Source organism: Prorops nasuta, unplaced genomic scaffold, assembly GCF_024137725.1.
Source record: "Prorops nasuta isolate Cenicafe-Biocafe unplaced genomic scaffold, Cenicafe_Pnas_1.2 PNAS00008, whole genome shotgun sequence".
In the NCBI taxonomy this organism is placed as follows: domain Eukaryota; kingdom Metazoa; phylum Arthropoda; class Insecta; order Hymenoptera; family Bethylidae; genus Prorops; species Prorops nasuta.
In genome coordinates, this window is record NW_027116805.1 from 7,266,157 (window position 1) to 7,284,376 (window position 18,220).

At 39.5% G+C, this 18,220-nt stretch overlaps 1 protein-coding gene and 1 long non-coding RNA gene across 4 annotated transcripts; one reads left to right on the top strand and one right to left on the bottom strand.

The window, feature by feature from the left end:
* Positions 1-1,521: 1,521 nt before the first annotated feature.
* Positions 1,522-7,195, top strand: LOC136775325 (enolase-phosphatase E1-like). 2 transcript variants are annotated; one of them, XM_066730000.1, is made up of 7 exons: positions 1,522-1,722; positions 2,579-2,680; positions 2,885-3,075; positions 3,209-3,341; positions 3,416-3,539; positions 3,612-4,195; positions 4,253-7,195. In XM_066730000.1, the coding sequence occupies exons 1-7, from the start codon at positions 1,618-1,620 to the stop codon at positions 4,688-4,690; spliced, it is 1,677 nt and encodes a 558-aa protein (XP_066586097.1). In that variant the 5' UTR covers positions 1,522-1,617; the 3' UTR covers positions 4,691-7,195. The 2 variants fall into 2 exon arrangements, with proteins under 2 accessions (XP_066586097.1, XP_066586096.1); XM_066729999.1 differs by having other exon boundaries at positions 3,612-7,195.
* A 9,617-nt stretch (positions 7,196-16,812) lies between these two features.
* On the bottom strand, positions 16,813-17,822 carry LOC136775733 (uncharacterized). Of its 2 annotated transcripts, none has more exons than XR_010822985.1 (3): positions 17,409-17,822; positions 17,151-17,305; positions 16,813-17,056 (listed from the first exon to the last, which is right to left on the bottom strand). It is a non-coding gene; the product is annotated as an uncharacterized lncRNA (long non-coding RNA). The 2 variants fall into 2 exon arrangements; XR_010822984.1 differs by having other exon boundaries at positions 16,813-17,066.
* Positions 17,823-18,220: the final 398 nt, after the last annotated feature.

Sequence of the window (18,220 nt, forward strand, 5' to 3'; positions counted from 1 at the left end):
ATAAAACCCATGATAAATGGATAATTTTAATTGTGCGCATTATTTATTAAGATTTTATATGAATAGAATATTAAAAATTTAGGAATGAATTTTTATCTTATGGAATAAATAGATATAAAATATTTTAATAATTGTTGTTAATTAAATTATTTGTGGCATTATTCATTCTGAGATTAAGAATTACTTAATATTATTTTAAATAAGTACTAATAAGTTATTTAAAAAAAGACAATTATAATAGTAGAAATTATTTATTGTTTTACATATGTGGAAAAAATTGTTTCAATATGTTAGACAATTTTTGAAGACGTGTACTCGTAGCTTTTAAAGTCACGTGTCGATGCCTGTCAGGAATATACATCACGTGCACGTGCGATCAAGATAGGTAAGTGTCAAAATTTAAATGGTTCCGCAACATGCGGTGCGATACAAAAATCAGGTGTTCCAATTCTAAGGGCTACATAAAAAATTTGTTAATAATAATTTTATCTATCTTCATTATAGAAATTAATAAAATAAAAAATTTTAAATCTAATATCTCCCAAAGGAAATTCATGAATATTTGATAATATTTTTAACAAATTTTTTCAAAAATTAAAAAAAACGTGAAAATTGTTACGGAACTACTTTATGGCGGAGTAATATGAGGAATTCTTTCATTTTTCGCAATAAACAGTAGGCTTAAAAAAAATGTACTATCATTTAATCATAAGCTTTCAAAGCGTCGAATTTTGACTTTCTCCTTCATCATTTAAGAAATTAATTTAATTTTTAAAGCTAAATTCGTCGAAGAATTTACTTACGCGCAGAAATGGCTACCAGAAGAAAACCACACATACAAAATCTTTTCACTGGTTGGCTAAGACGACCAGGCACGTTACACGGATTCATTTCACGAAAAGTCCCGACCTTTCGCGAACTCGCAATTTTCATTATTTTGTGCAAGGCCGTATTATCTTACTTTTTCACCCGGGTATCAATGATCTTTTCCTTTCAGTTTCTTTTATCAAATCATCATAATTCTATCAAAATAAAAATCAAATAATCACTTTAAAAAAACGCGAAAATTCTGAAGTAAAATTATAACTGTTTGCATTATAACTAAAGTAGTCGAAATAGCTCTTAACTGAATTTTTAAGATTCGTTCCTGACGTAAAGCATGATGGAGGGAGAAATTTGCGCGGAAGCACACGATTCTGCACGAAACGGTGTCTTTCGCCTTTAGATCAGGACCGAAGGATAAATGAAAAGGTGCCCTGTACCGACGAAGAAGAACAGTTGTCAAAAGTTTAAACAAAATCGAATAGCTCCAGAAATATCTGAGAATGTTAATGATTATTGAAAATTAAATAAATTTAAATAGAAAAATGGAGAATCAATGGAGTTGGTTGTCTATGTTTTTAACAAGTTTCAGTCAAAATTTTGAGTTCGTGCCTGGTGTTCGGGCAGGGGGGAAAAGTGGTGGGGGTAATTTCGCAGATAGACCGGCGAATAAGGGACGAGGAGTCCACTAGCCGGCTCTGATCAAGAACGCCTCGCTGATTAACCGAACGTGAAAGTCCTATCGAGAGTCTGACGACTTTTTTAAAGCATAAATTATCAGCTGAAAGGGCTAAAATGTCCGGTGAAAAGCGTGGGCAAGACCTGGAGGAGACTCTATTGGGTGAGAACGTGATCCTGGTAGATATAGAGGGTACAACGACCAGCATAAGCTTCGTCAAGGTAACAAAGGCCATGGCCACCAACGTGATCCGCCCCGGCACCTTTTCTCTTATCAACTTTCTCTAAAAATCTCTGCAAGTACCCCAAAAACATACCCCGTGTTACTCTTATTTCTGCTCCAGAACTAAAATCCATTTCTCCCTCTGCTCTCCCTAATTCTAAATAATAATAAATAAATGCCTCTAACTTTTCGTAACTTCCCAAATTCGCCGTTTTCCATCTTTCGAAAGCATCGGGGATTCGGCGATCAAAACTCTTGTTTACTATTATTGAAGAAATGCTGATGCCCTCTCTACCTGTTATTGCCTTTGTTTTTCAGCCAGTGAAATTGAATGGTTCGTGCATTTTCTTATCGATAATTTTTAATCATTTTTTTATAACGACTTTCGTAAAGCGCGACACGTAGAAGCTTGGCAGGGAAAATGGCGAGAACATTTTCCTTTTACATCCTTTCATATTATGCTAAGCGTTCGCTCAAGGGTATTCCAAGGTTCCTTGTTCGTGAAATACAGAATTCATTGACTCCCCATAATGCCATCCCGCTTTTTGTAACGGTTTAATCTTTTGAAATTTTCACCATCCCCCTTTTTCATTCAGAAACTGCCCGTAAAGGATTAATCCTCAATTAAGTTCTTCGAGATTCTCTTGATGCTTGTGAAATTCTTATTGAATCCTTTATATTCGAATGTTTATCCCCTCTCTTCCTTACTCTTCTCCTTCTAACCCTATCGAACAAATACCGAACGAGTTTTTTAAATGTTTCAAAATGAAATTTTACCTTATACATTGAATAGTGTTTGTCAAATTTTTGTCCAATTTTTTTTGCCAGTAATAAAATGAATCTATATTTTTTTAGGAAACCCTCTTTCCTTATGCGAGGGAGAATTTAAAACAATATGTAGACACAAAATGGGAGGATGATGAGTTTAAGAAAGTCCTTCAGAAGCTGAAAGATCAAGTGAGTATAATTTTGCTATGGTTCATTAATTTGTTGGTTGTTAAATGTTTGGCATTGCTATTTTTTTTAAATCCAAGCAAAAAGAAAAATAATAGTTTGTTTACATGCACGTACATTTTCTGTATATATTCTGAGTACAAGTCTATGTGTGTGCTGGTTACTTATGCTTTCTTGACAATCCAATAAAGTGGAAAAATATTTTAGGCCAAACAGGATGAAGAGACTAAGGTAGATGGTTTTGTACCAATTATTGGAGCTACTATAGATGAAGAAAAGGAATCACTTGTAAAAAATGTTTTGTGGCAAATGGATTGTGATCGTAAGGCTGGAGCATTGAAGGAGCTGCAAGGGCATATGTGGCGTGATGCATATGAATCTGGAACTGTTAAGGGACAGTATGTTTTCCCAATACTATAAAATATCTAGGGGGGTTGAAAACTTTCTATATTGGCTTGCTCCTAAATTACATTCTTACTGTAAGTTTTATAATAAAATTAAAAAATTAATCAATTAAAAATTTTTATCCAGCATTTATGAAGATGTTCCAAAGGCACTTGAAGCATGGACAAATAATGGAAGAAAAGTCTATGTTTACTCAAGTGGCAGTGTAGAAGCCCAAAAACTGCTTTTTGGACATTCCGTCTTTGGTGACTTAAGCAAAGTATGTAGTATTCCTAATTGCTAATTAAAGGTATTATAAGATATTATACCAAGTAATGTGTTTTAAATTTGCAGTATTTTAATGGGTATTTTGATACTGAGGTTGGACCAAAGCAAGAGGTGAATAGCTATAAAAATATCATAGAGAAAATTGGGGCTGAGCCTTCGAATATTCTCTTTCTCACTGATATTGTAAAAGGTATGAGAGAGCAGATTAGTAAAATAACAAAAATTACTAAAAATAAAAATAAATCACATTTTTACTCTACAGAGGCCAAGGCAGCGAAAGAGGCAGGTTTATCGGTAAACGTGGTGGTACGCGAAGGAAATGCTGCTCTTACAGATGAAGAGAAGGTGATTTACACAACTGTCAAGTCTTTCTTGGACTTGTCCTTTCAGTCCTCGGCGAAGCGACAAAAACTAGAGGTTACAGAATTGGGGGAAAAAAATGAGGAGGTGACAAGTAAAGACTGTGAAGCAATGGAGGTAACTGAAGATGTGCCTGCGAAAAATGAGAAGCCTGAGGTAAAATCCGAGGAGAAAGAACGTGTTGAAGTTGACAAAGAAACAAACAGCACAGAACCTTCCGACGCCAGTAAGATAAAGTCCGAGGAGATCCAAACGAAGACTGAGAAGATGGAAGTGACAGACGGTGAGGTTAAGAAAGTGGAAAAAGAAGAGAAGACCAAGGAGGAAGCGAGCTCTGTAGAAAATAACAATGTTAACGAAGAGTCGACTGGCCCAGAGTCCGAGACTACCGAGGCTGTTGAAAAGACTGAAGACGCGAAACCTGAAACAGCAGAGACTGAAACGAAAAAGGAAGAAAAGAAGGAGGAGAAACCGAGTCAAGAGGAGGTAGATCAGGTAAAGGTCGAAGAGAAAACAGAGGTAACGGAAAAATTATCTACGCAGGGTGAAAAGGTTGTGGAGAACGGAAGTGTATCGAAGGAAGCGGAAGAAGTTTCGGTGACTAAGGAGGCTGAGAAGTCAGAGTCAAAGGAGATCATTCAGGAGGTCAAAGAGAAAAAGGAAGAGGCGAGTAAAAGTGTCGAAAAGGAGGAGAAGGAAGAAGCGAAGGAGAACAAGGAGAATGTTCCGTTGGAAACAAAGAAATTGAACGGAACAACGCAAAATGGTGACGCTGCAAAACTGGAGGAGAAGCTGCACGGAACAAATGGAATTGACGAGGAAACCGTCAGTGAGAAGGTGGTAGATGATGAGAAGACGAAAAATGGCGAGTCTACGAGTTCCTCTGAAAGCGATTCCGTCAAGGTCAAGAAGGTCGTTGACCCCGCGGTAGCCGACGGCGAGCCTGTCCCTCCCCCTGTAGTTGTTGCCGCGACATCCTAATCTTCTACACTTAAAAAATTCATCATACATAACCCCCCCAGAACCTTCAATTATCCGCAAGTATAAAACAAAAAAGATCCTCACTTTTTACATAAGTCTTATGAACACTTAAAACATAAAATGCTAATGTGAAATGCATCGCGTTGATTTACCAAGAAAAAAAAAATATATATCTATAGAAGCTGGATAAAAATAAAAGCACAATTTCTCGATAGCAGAGATGGTGCTTTTTTGAAAAGAAAAGAAGAGAACGGTAACGATGCATCTTACAATTTTTTAGCGTTATCCCAGAATGATTTTCTTCATGTAGATCAGTTTATTTTATCATTATCCACATGATTTTTATCGCCGCTCTCAGTCGAATATCTAGATAACAATTACCTTTGAGGCAACTTTTCAATTATATTCCTACTACTTAATCGACTACAGGTAATCGAACGTGCTATGAAGCTGCATAATATTCTTTTTTATATCGTTAATCGTTACGCATTAGGATCCTTCCCATGATAATGTGAGAATTTCTTAGGCTAGATCGTTTCATTGTAAGCGTAACTTTACGAAACCGAATCTACTCTGTGCCAAACGTGGAAATTATCTTTGTTTAACGTGATTCTTACGCAGCGACTACGGCGAAAGCCTATTTTCAAATGAGAAAGCTTGGCTTTCTTCAAAGAAAAATTCCTGCTTAACCACTATGACTAATAATGCCTATTTTCATAACTGATTTAAGGGCAACCATAAGACTTCAACTAAGGATGACTTTAAGACTGAATTGATAATGCCTCGAATCGCTGACCTTAGTTAAAAAGCGAATTAAACTCGTACGTACTTAAAAATTATCTAATGCACGCTCGCACAGTGACCTATGAATCATTTTAAACGAGGCATAGGCAAACTGTGTCTGTCAGTCAACTGTTCCTCCTTGATGATGAAAAAAGACAAAAAAAATTACTGTGATTGTTTTATTAGCGTATTGTGCTTATGTGTGTGTATACGAGAGGTTTTTCAGTAATTACAATTCGCCTATCTTTTTAGTTTAATTCATCAACGATCATTCCTGCAAAATTGACTGTGATCGATAGACATAGGTTTTTAATGGCTTGTTTCACCTACACGATTTACTGGCCGTGCGATAATAATAATAAGTTAACATCGTTTTGGATTCAAGTCACTGTGGTTCGAATGATGGTAGCGCACAATCAGCGATTTCCTTCGATGCGTTTCCGCGTCTGCTAACGCTAACCGGCTCACCACCTCAATCAGGACCTCTTACAGAGCTAGAATAATTTTAAGCTGCTAACATACTGCTGAACCTCGCATTTCTATTTTTAACTAATTAAGTGCTCAGTCTCTCGTATATTTTGAATTCATTGCAAACGGCTAGGCGACTAGCGCCAAGTCGAGCTGAAAAAATGGACTAAAAGAACTGAAACTTTGTAACGTTGCACTATGTTTTTCCCTGAAAGAAGCATCCGAATCTCTTTTAACCAGATAATCGTATAGACTGTCGTAAATGAGACCTTGATTATCGAAAATCACTAAATTTGTAGACTTCTAAATTGTAGGATAATCATACATTTATTAATCATATGTAGAAAAACATCCAACATTTTATAAAACAACATACAGTTATCGTTATTTAAGAGTCTGCGATTTTTTAGTGATTTTGTTAATCGGTATTGTCTTGAAAGACTTTGCAGATGTATTCTTATGATCCTTAACGAATTATAACTTTAACGGAAGAGCCACTCGACTGCCACTAATCGTACGAATAGAGTTCCGCGCGAATTGTCGTATGCGTTTTTCATAGTTTCGGCTGACTATTCACGACATCATATGAATCATCACTCCATATCATCCATACTACGTTGCGTCGATAGTCGAAACTTGATAAAACGTCTGGCACTCCGCTCTGAACTCGCTAAATGCTCAATTTGTACCTTTTAAATTGTAACTTTTTAATGATAGAATCTTTTTTAGGTTTTTCTCAGAGTTTTTACCGTTTAATCATGGGTTTTTATCGAACGCGTTTACTGTACCATGTTAAAAATTCCAATGAAATTCTTTCTCTTTCTCTCTCTACGCGACTACTATAATTATAATTATATTTTCGCTTTTCTTTTTATCTATTACATCATCGTAGGAGAGAATGAAGAGCTTTATGCATTTTAATAATATTATAATTCTGAAATTAGAAATTTATAATTGGGTAGCTTTTAATTATCGGCTCAGAATTTGCTAGAATTGATATATATTTTTTAATTGTGACTGCAAAGTAAGCGCTTTTCGCGATGAATACCTAAACAAGATTCTTTTTTTATTTTTCTAACGTATATTTTCCAATTTCTCCTATGGCACTCGAAACGATTACCCGGTATTTATACATTTATTCGGCATTTTATATCCCAAACATGTACAAAACAAGAAAGAAATCAATAAATTTAGATTATCCAGCATTTAGCAACTATTTCAATAGTGAAGTGAAATAAAAGAATTTTACAAGTAGAGACCCGAAAACATTTTTGTATCATTTTTCCCCTGAAGTTAAATGAGAACAGGAAAGATAAAAAAAATTATAAAATAACTTCCAAAAAATTATATAAAGTTATACTTAACCTTTTTTATCGACTGTGGTAAGAGTTTCATATAAGCTTCTGAAATAGAACGCAGATGGAGGGACCATACACTTCGGAAGAAGTGCTCAAATCGGATAAAACAACTGGATTGGTTGTCAAGCTCAGTCATCAGATGGCTCTAAGAACAGTCGGTAAATTTAACGGAAAACTAAACACCTCGCAATATGCTTTACTATTTATTTCATCTGTTTAACAATAATCCAAAACCATTATCCAACTTCCCGTAAATATTTCATCCAATTTCACTTGAAAGATAACCAAATTCATACTAATTTAAATCAATAACCCATTGCACCCAGTTTTATCGAGATTATAACCTTAAGAATTTCCAGAGTGAACAAAAATTTGAATCTCGTATACGTTTGAAACATCGTTTTACTCAGACGATAATTCTCTTTGCATTGGGTCACATATCTATGCGTATAATTAACCAAAATCGATGTAGAAACTTCATCAAATGCTAGAATAGATACGTAGTTCTAACAATAGTGCCAATAAAACAACTCCATCATATCGACAATTAAGCCATTGACGATTTTCGTACGATTTTTTATTTGAATTTCGGTTAAGCTGTTTTTAGTCGGAACAGATAAAAAATCTTATGAACAATTCGATGAAACAAAGAAACGATTTTATAGACAACACCATATCATATATTATTTGAAAAAACTTGCTATTATTGTAAGTACAACAATTTAGCATTATCCTTCATGTTGTTAACGTGGCATTTATAAATTTAGGTCTAGAAACGCAGTTTATATTCATGGAGGAGATAAAAACTGCATATTTTCTAACATAAGAAGCAGCTATAGAAAGCGGTGGCAGATAGAGAGGTAGTGTTGGTACGGTGTTCCCGTACGTATATTTAATTCTCACGGAGAGCCCGTCCTGATTTCCACTCGCACGCATGCCCGTGTACGTATATATCTACAATAGAACGTGGACTCGACACAAGTGGAAAGGCGTTTGTGCGTGCTACCGACGGTTACGCACCCAGAAATACCAGTAACAATGTATAACCACTACAAAGTGGTGTGTTATAACCAAGAATCAGTTTCTCAGCATTTCACACGACGAGCCAGCGAAAGGATATCACAAGACTTTGTCTATAAGTAAAAAGACATAAATGAAATGCTTTTTGCGCTGGTATATTTTCGTTTTTCGTGCTTGCACGGTGGAGAATCTCACTGATGGACTTTGTGTCCAGTACCGATTACCGAAAGCGCCATGTTAACTCGCGGCAATCAGCGGCAAATTCAAACATGGCTGCCAAAGTACATTACTCTTGTTGTTAGTTCTCTCCAATACAGGCATATTTAATAATATTAATACTCGCTTCAATTTTTCCTCCTAAGTAAGGGAGTATTTAAGTATAATAAGAAATTCCATTAATAATTCTACCAAAATCACATTCAATGTCAGTGAAATCCTATGCTTTTATAGTGATTTTTATAAAAGCTTCAAGTTATTATTATGTTTATTTTTTCTAGTTTCATAACATTGATAAAAGTGAATAAAAAGGAATAAAATCGTTAAGATCAGTCTAACAGTTTCACCGTCATCGCATGACTACAATGAGAGGAATGATAGAGGAAGATGACGAGCGCTGATGTTGATCAAGAATAACAAGCGGAGGAAGTCTGCGTATCTGAGCGAACAATTCCTCCCTGGTAGGGACGTATAAGCCGCGAAAAGTGTCGAGGTTAGGTCGCTACCTACGACATCTGAGGGTATACGCGTCGGAAGAAGAATACCGGTGTAAAGGGAAAAGAGAAAAGGGCAAGAGAAAAAGGGAGATGATGAGATACGGGTTGAGAGAGCTCGTGCGAGAGGACGAGAGAGAAAAGGGGGAGAACGATGAAGCAGCAGTACCAGTACCAGCATCGACAGTAGGTAGTAGGTCGTAGGAAGGTAGAGCGCAGAGGCAGCAGGAGAAGAGACGACTGCTTGAAATCCCTCTCTCCTTCCCGCCTTTCCTTCCTATGCCTCTGCCTGCTTCTGCCGCCCGTCCGCCATGCCACTACGAGCGGGCGAACGTACGTACAGCTAGGCCGGCACGGTCCTTTAGCCCATTTGGCATTTCCCCAGCTATAGCGGCGGTCCTGTAGCCCATCGTTGTTATCGTCCCGCAGCTGCATAAAGTCGGCTCTTTCCCCCTCTCTGCCCTCTGCTGCCGACCGATCGTTGCCCCTTCCTCTAGATCTGCTGCTCCTGCTCCCCCCCTTTACCCGCTTGCTTCTCCCCATGCCACGTTCCACCTCTGTTTCTCAACCATCAACTGGTTACTCTCTCTTCTTTTACCCTCTCTCGTCCTCGTCTCTCCATCGGGCGACCCTATAGCTTCTACCTTCCTGCTACGAGTTTGCTGTATAACTCCCCCCTCCCCCCTCCAACCCACTGCGTCCTCGTCAGCGTTCCTCCCACCGGTTTCCCCTCAACTCTATCCGAGACTTCTCTCGCTCCAGCTCAGAGGTTGCCTCTGCCTCTCCCACACGGACTAAACATTGGAACAGCTCTCCCCTTCCCCCCAGCTCACTGCTCGTCAGACTCCCTCTCTCTTTTTCTCTCCCTTTCTCTCTACCACCTCCAGCGAACAATCCGGTACAGCGTGGTTTGCCTGTGGCGCCCTCAGCTTCGCTCGGATCCAAACTAAACTTGCCCCATCTCGCTTCGATCCACGTGCGGTAGACGCCGCGCGTATTTTATACATATGTACCAAGGTATGTATTTGTATATAGTCGTATGTACCAGCGTGCATGCACATGTGCTATATACGGTATGTGGTATATAATCGCGCGTCGTCCTTGTCGTTCTATCGATTCCCCTTTCCTCGCTCTTCTGGCGTTCTGCCTGCCTGCCAGCCATCCTGCCAGCCTGCCAGGCTGCTTCACTGCTGAACCTGCCCGCTTGTTTGCTCGCCTCGTTGTCCTCCTCGGCATAACCTTGGCGCGGAATAACCCGCCGCCGTTCAATTCAAGGAATTATGACTGCTCTACCCTCTTCTCTTACTTTGCTCACATCTCTATCTTTTTTCAGATGCTGCACGGATCCTGGGAATCCTCTCTTCAAACCTTAATTAGGACAGTTTGCTTTGAAAATTCGTGGATCAACCTACCACCGTGCTCCCTTTATCTTGCTGGGACAGGCTATTTTGTTTTTACGTTCATGACTCGTCTTTGCCAACTGCGGAGATAGCTTTTGCACGAGATATTTCATGAAATTAGTGGCCAGAGGGTGGAAAAGGTTCCTAACCCAGCTTAGCCAGCGCCATCGTCACTTGTAAAGGCGAACCTAGAAATTTTGAGGTTAGCTCGACGCAGCACAGAAATTGATTGCGAAGCGTGCTCTCGAGAATTAAAATTTTCTGCCTTCGTCAGCGCCTCTGAAAGTTGAGGTTATAATTTACGAATTTGATTTATGGATTTTGTCGGGGAATCAAATTTAATCCGTGCATGGTGGCGCTTAGCGCGAATGAATGCTCGTCTTTATGCGGGCTGGCACTTGGCGAATCTTGAGGCGCGCTCCGGCTGATGACGTAATTTGGCCATTAAACTTCTAAACTGACTGGCCTACCAGAGAACAGCACGCGCCACGGACTATTGAACTTGACACCGCAGTTCCAACTACGTAGATCGTCTATGGAAAGACCCGTTATTCACTTGTAGATCATGAGAGATGCGCGCGGTATTCCGATTGAGCCAGCTGAGTGAGCTCTACCCCTGAAATTTCCACATCAACATTTACGAAATATAATATATTTGCGAAGGATTAATAAAGAAATTAAATAATTGATTTATTGTAACGTGTAACCTTTCCCGCCTCTTATTAATAGATTATAAAGATAGAAAAGCTTGAATGGTAAGTACGATTTTCACTGTAAAAAGGGTTGTGCTCTCCTTAATTTAGGGGTCAGAAGAAATAATCGAACAAGACTCGAGGTAACTGTTGCCCGATTTCAGGAGTCCCTAAAAAGCGCACCCTCGGCAAGAACGATATGAAAAGCTCCCCTACGTCTCTCCAAAACTGAATCTCCCCGCCGGGTACTCCACGTGCTGGCTTCCACTGATGCGGTTTCAGAACGAAATAACAGGAGTACCAATTGTACGACTATTATCTACAAAAATGTATCACAATACCAACTTAATGTATTCTTTCAAGTAATCACGAAATTTCAGTTATTTTATAATACTTCCTAATCCTTGTTAACGTAAAATATAAGGATGGCTAACAAAGGTTAATTCTCCGAATTCGAGGATTGTGTGTGATTGGTGGATCCTCGCGTATTGCTACGAATTAGAAATTCCTGCGTACCAAGTGTGCAAAGTGCTAAATAGGTGAACACTACGCAACCCTGATGCATTCTGATAAGGTCAACTTCTACGAGACACACTGGAGTGACGTGGAAATGTTCAGCGTTCATTAACCACTTGGAAAAAAGTATGCAATATGCTTCTCTCCTAACCTAAAAAGAAGTTTCTACAAATTATGGGGAAAAACTTATCGAGTCAAAAGATCGAATCGAGGCAAAATAAGAATGTTTAACGGTCGAAGCGAGCTATTATAAATGCATTTTCGTTGGTACGTTCATAAAGTTCAATTGATCTTTCCGGAAAGCTAAGAAATCTCGTGACGTGTCCGAATAAGAGTACATAGAAAAAGCGGAACTGACTCGTAATTAATTTTTCTATAAATCTCCAGCGCGGAATATCGCGAAATTTCCTCCTTGGGTAATATCGGCCAAGCATGGCGAGAAGGAAAAGACGAGAAAAACCAGGGAGAGAAAATTCCACCTCCCAGAGGAGGCGTGTGGAAGGGAGGGAGGATAGCATTGGATGTAGAAGGAGCGGAATCGAGGTGGCGGCGGGGAGGTGAGGCAGGAGAACAGCCCGGGAAGGGGAATATTAACAAGAGAAAGAGACGGGTGGAATGAAAGGGTGGGAGGGGGGGGGATTTACTAATAAGAAGAGCATGGAATGAGCGAGAGGTGGCGGAGGGGGAATCTGAAAAAGTGAGACAGAGGGGTAAGTCAAGCGCGTCAAGGGATGCTTCTTTCTCTCCGGTCTGGTTTTCTACTGAGAAAAATAACATTTTTCTTCGCGGAATACTGAAAAAATACGCCAGTGCCACATAACACGATAATAGCTGAGGGAACGGGATGGATTGGGACACAATACTAGAAATGCTTTCCAGGATCCTATTTTTAACTTTATTTTTGCAATCAATTCAGGAGTGTCAATTATAAAAACATAGTTTTTTATTAAAAATGATAAAAACTTTACTTACCTATAAAGAAAACTGTACTTATTATAGGATATATGTAAACAATTTCCAGTGAAGCGTGCAAATGAAATTACAAACATTAATTAAAGGGTGACGTGTTTGGTGAACAAAAATTAATGGTTCGCCAAAATGGCGGCCCGATTAATTCAACCACTCATTAGTTCCACCCGTAAATCAAAAAATGGCGGTCTGCTTTTGCATTTTGAATTTCGATATTCTTGAAAAATGGTTCCACTTAGTTGAAATGCATGATTTTTACAGTAAGAATGATACTCCTGATTGGATGGAAAGGCGAACAATTAAAATTTAAACTTTCTATTTGGCGGTAGATCCTTTATAGGCAAATTTGCATAAGCTCATCGCAAGGTCGAGTGCGCGCGTCATCGGCCCTCTTCCCACGGCCTCCCCTCTACTCTCCCGTCCTGCATCGTCTTCGAGGTGCCCCCCGACTTCCGGTGTACCAGTTTCGGCCACCATCGCGACGCCGGCGGCAATTATAATTTCAACTCCACGCTTGGAAATAACTCAGGATTCTGGCTAACTCATTGTTGAACTTGATAATTATTTTATCATTAAATTTCTAGTCCAATAAATCTTTTGACGAAGATACAGCGTTCGCAAATAAAATGGCCAGATTATTATTAAAAATGAAGATTGGAAGAGCGGATAAAGTTTTTTGGGGGAAGAGCTCGAATGTAGTCGAGAAATAAAAAAATAAAAAATATTAGATGAAGAATGAGGAGGAGGAGGGTGGAGGATCGTTTGTTGGAAGGAAAATAAATAGGACAAATTTGGGAGCGGGTGTATTGGGTAAAGTTAATGATAAACCAAATGAGATAAATTTAATTAAGCTGGGAATGCAACATGGTTCTCCAGGTAACGAAGCGGACAAGCTGGAGGTAGCTGAATGCTCTAGGTGGCCAGCATGGGCGTCACGGATCAGTTCCCAGCAGGAAGCCGTGCCTACTTGCGCCCAGTTTGAGTCGCACACTTTTCCCCCTCTTCCCCCCTCAATTTTGTTACCCCTTCTCCCGACGCTACTGCTTCTCCCAAGAAACCCGATTTAAAAGTTAAACCAGCCACTTTGTGCCTTGACCGTGAACCAAAAACGGCAGACCGCTTATTTAAGACTAAGCTCGACAAAATGCCTCGCTAAAGCACTCAAATCTCTCCGAGGGAGCTTCAATTAACCTATACAGCTCTCTTGCCGCTACGACTTCAAGAGAATCGCGTAAAAATAATTGCTAAATTTTCACAACCGTCTAAAGGCTTATCAACGAACGTTTATCAGTCGCAGGAGTTTGTTATTGATGCATTATGAGAGGACGGCCGATCTTTCCTCGTTTCGGATGCTGATTCCCCGGCGCGCGAGGTCGGTTGACTCGAGTATCTATATTTTTTCTTCGTATCTTGCCCGAAGAACCGGTCGTCCGTAATAGCTTTTCTTGCCGACGGTAACAAAAGTAGCAACAACGAGAATACCCGCTAGAACTCACCTCCAGGTGCCGCTCGTTTAACTACAAGATCCTCCGATTGGTCAAATACATATCCAACATAACCTCAAATGGGTCACGCTTAAGAATGCTCGGTAGAATTATTCGGAAGAAGTTTTGTGACAAACTTTAAGATTGTTTCAACATTCAACTGTAAGCTTGTATGATCCGTGAATTTGTAGGTTAGTTTCTACTTGCCGATATTATTATTTGGGGCAAACGACTATTCCCAATTATCGTCATTTTCCTCCGACTGGTTGCCATATACCGTTATTACCATATTTACAGTAATCCTTGCTTGACGGACGTGGCCACTGCATTTTTATTTTGTTGCTGCTTCTTGCGACCCATATTTCACCTATTACTCAACAAATTGGTGCGCAAATGCATCATCTCCCGTTGCAGAATCGAAATTGGGCAAACGTAGCGTCCCCCGGAAAGCTCTTATTACGATTTGGTGAGTTGAAAATATAGTGGAGAAATTTTTAGGTTAGTTTGACGCGATAAGCGTTGTAAATGGCGTTTGGTTAGAGTTCAGTAGCTTTTATTGGGTAAAACGTCGCTATTCATTACGATGTGGGGGAGACAGTACTATTCAACGCATAGGACGCGAGCTTCTGCAAAATTACGAGCTTGCTAACCTTCATTATCTTGTTGATTGTTGTTGTCGACGCAATATCCCACCCATCCGAGCAGTTTTCCCTCCCGAGACTTTCTCGCGTATCCCGACAGAATGCACACGGTCCTTGAACTTTTCTTCCTAATTAAGAAGTAACAACGCCAAACTGATTATTCCACTTTACATGAAGCGTGAAGTTTTGTACTCTGGCAAACCAAAATAAGGGGAGAGAATGAAAAGTCGAAGCCGATGGAGCACCGACATAACCTAAAAAACTTCATTCATTGGAATAATACGAACCTTTCATTAACCTAAATTGGATTCCATTGTCGCAAAGACCAGATTTGATTCAGGCAGGATATAATTACTTTCGGTTGAATTTGTCGGATATCGCGGAGCTACAACGGCATGAGGGAAGTTAATATTTTTCAGGATTTATCAGTTCGTAATTCAATCTGAGCTATCCAGAAATAAAATCTGACTAGCGACGTTCTCTACTGAGGCGCGATATTCGAACTGCTGACTAGTTGGTCCAATGAGATTATTCAAGAAGCGAGGCGGACCAATGGGAAAGCTGATGCTTTGGAAAGTAGACTAGTGCTTTACGGGAGAGACAGGCGGGGCTTCCCCTGAAAGAGCGTGATCGATTCCCGCGCAAAAACTCAGTGCTCACGACGTGGCGTCCAGAATCGTCCACCAATCAGGTGGACCGATTATATTCGTCAATCAAATTCTATTTTCGATTCATCTAAATTATATAATTTTTTGTATCTTTAATTACTGGCTCTACAGATTTCCATTTTTTTTGTATAGAAAATTTACAATATCCATGATTTTATAGAATATTCATTGAAAGTACAGAAAGAAAAAAAATCATAGCTAATAATTAATGTCTTTTCTTTAAAATTAAAAAATCAGCCATCTGGATTTTAATATTGAAAATTGTAATAATTATCTTTTGGTCCTTTGATCAAACCTCTTATCTTGAATTAGGAATTTAAAAAATTGGGCTATTTTTGACATTTCAAGACTGCTGGATAATCCAGGAATGATGCAATTTAAAAATTTCATTGGATAAATATCTAAATGTTCTTTTTTTTCCGAACCTCTTCCATATTCAATTTAGCTTTGCTGCCGACTAACGTGTAAAGGCAAAAGCCAGGGAATATTGTTTTGTAGAGGCTATTGGACATTAGCGCGTGGTAAACAAAATAGTCTCCTTTTCAGTCAGGTCCTCCGAGCGATCGATGCAAATGGTTGCCTAGCTGCAGAATTTTGCCACGCGATATTGCTCCCCTGTATACGGATCTGTCCTCTCTCTGGTTTTCACTGTTTCTCCCTCGCAAATGGTTTCTCTCCTCCTCTTTTCATTTCACTCACTCTTTCTCTCTAATAGTGACGAGGCTTTAATTAGATCGGCGATCGTTCTTTTGTTTTCGGCAACCATGAGGCAACCACTCTCTCGCTGGAATTGCAAAGAGATCCACGCGTGTTGGTTAGGTTAGGTTCGTTTCACAGCATTCGATCCCTGTGACGCAAGAAGCCCAATTAAATGTACTATTATAGAAATTTGATTTTACTGATTTTTTCTTTACTCGAAACCAAAGCAACCCTTGCGGTAACCACATTTTTTTAAAGATAAATTCAATCATCGATATAGCACACACACTGGCGGCTATTAGTGAAAATCGATACACTCTTTACCTGGCAAATATCGACCAGGAAACGGAATAATTGGCGACTTGACCACTTTTGAATGTTGTTCCAAGAATAGGGGATTCGGTTCGTATGTGTAAAGGTGCGAATGCACTAGCAATATATTGCTGCACTTATTGCCAAAGAGCTACAGCTACAGAAAGAGTGAAAAGGACCTTCGCCGTTAAGGTTCTTCGGCAATAAACATAGTAATATTATTGCTCGTGTATTCACCCTTTGATAAATGAAATTGATAAAAATTGGAATAGCAAAGAATTTTTTTGGAATGGTGGAAATTAATGACTGACAAATTTTATTTTATGAAATAAGAGTATTTACAGTTTGGCGAAGCCGGTTATAACAATAAGAGCGCCTGCGTACTTACTCCATTGCTATTTTGATTATTCGTGGTACAACCAATATCGTAATAATATGTCAATTTGGAATCGCGAGCGTTTCAAGTTCGAATGCAGCCGAACAGGATACGCGCATGTGCAGATGGCTCGTACATTGTCGCATGGTGGACCACCGCATGTAACGTGCTGACCAATATGCATATATGTTCGTGTCTCCAAAAAGTTTAGTATTCATATCACTCGTCTCATCCAAACATTCTCGTGTCAACCATACTGTTATGAAGGAACTGAAAAAAGCTTTTTATGAATTTAAGTTGTATTAAAGACTCATGGGTAATCACAGAAAAGATTTAACGATAGTAATTTTATTTTTCTTAATACTTATTCGAAGTTCCAATGGTTTTAGCGAAATTCAATATTCCAAAGTGTGATCTTGTTGTTAGGACGATGGAGTAATAGTAAATTTGGTAGATTCGTCTGTGTCGTTCTATTTAAAAATATTTTCTTCTTTTCATCTTCTTGGTAGATTTTCGTCTCTTTCCGAAAAATTAGAAATATTGGAGGTTAAAAAAATTTGAAAAGTACTCGTGACTGTAATCGACAAAAAGTTGATACTTCTAAAGTCCAAAAAGCTATTACCAAGATTTGAAGACATTTCTCGCAGCCCGTGAGGAGCCTAAGATTTATTTGAATGTCGTTGCTTTGCTGTTTTCGTTTCTCACGGTTGGCGAAGAATCTGAGATTTATCTGAATGTCGTTGGTTTACTGTTTTTCGTTGGCGTGCGTTTAGGTTAGGTTAGCCGAGGATCTGGTAGATAGTGATGGCGCTGCTGCAGCGCTTGCTACGTGAATCGATTCGACTCCCGTGAAGTGCGCCCCGTTTCATCCGAGATCCTTGGCTGCCTGCCAAATATACGCCGCGTTTTTTACGAGGTTTCCCTAGAATCATCGATCGACGGGACGTGACTGGAGAAAATTCTCTGCCAAAATTAATAACGGACGAGGAAGCGAATTTCGAGAAAGAAAAAGGTTAGGCGAGAGAAATTAAGCGAATTTGTCGTAGCAACAGTGCCGACCGTCAGGTTAGACCGCCAGCTCCTATCTGACAGCGTATTTTTGCGAGAGCGACGCCACCCTCGAACTCCCCGTTCCTTGTTATCCCGTTTATTTCAGGCGTGACGTCAGAGTTTGGTGCCGGCCAATCCGGTCGCTGCCTGAATTATGGAGAGAGACGAACGATTCTCCCAACGAGGAGGAAGCCCGGAACGGGGGCGGTGGCGCCATAGGAGCTTACTTCAATGTTGGAGGGGAGCTGGATTACGCTACCCCAGCGAGCAGCTTCCACGACGACGAGGTCGACGACTACGAGGACACCGACTACAAAAATAAAGGTTCGTCCACTTTCAAAACGGATCCAAATCGATCTGTTGACCAATCTGTAAACGCTGCAT

What these genes read in the sequence shown, in the direction of transcription:
- LOC136775325 (XM_066729999.1), top strand. Translation starts at nt 1,618, where the DNA reads ATGTCCGGTGAAAAGCGTGGGCAAGACCTGGAGGAGACTCTATTGGGT. An exon ending in CCAGCATAAGCTTCGTCAAG is followed by an intron (nt 1,723 to 2,578) that starts GTAACAAAGGCC and finishes ATATTTTTTTAG; the next exon opens with GAAACCCTCTTTCCTTATGC. An exon ending in TCTTTGGTGACTTAAGCAAA is followed by an intron (nt 3,342 to 3,415) that starts GTATGTAGTATT and finishes TTAAATTTGCAG; the next exon opens with TATTTTAATGGGTATTTTGA.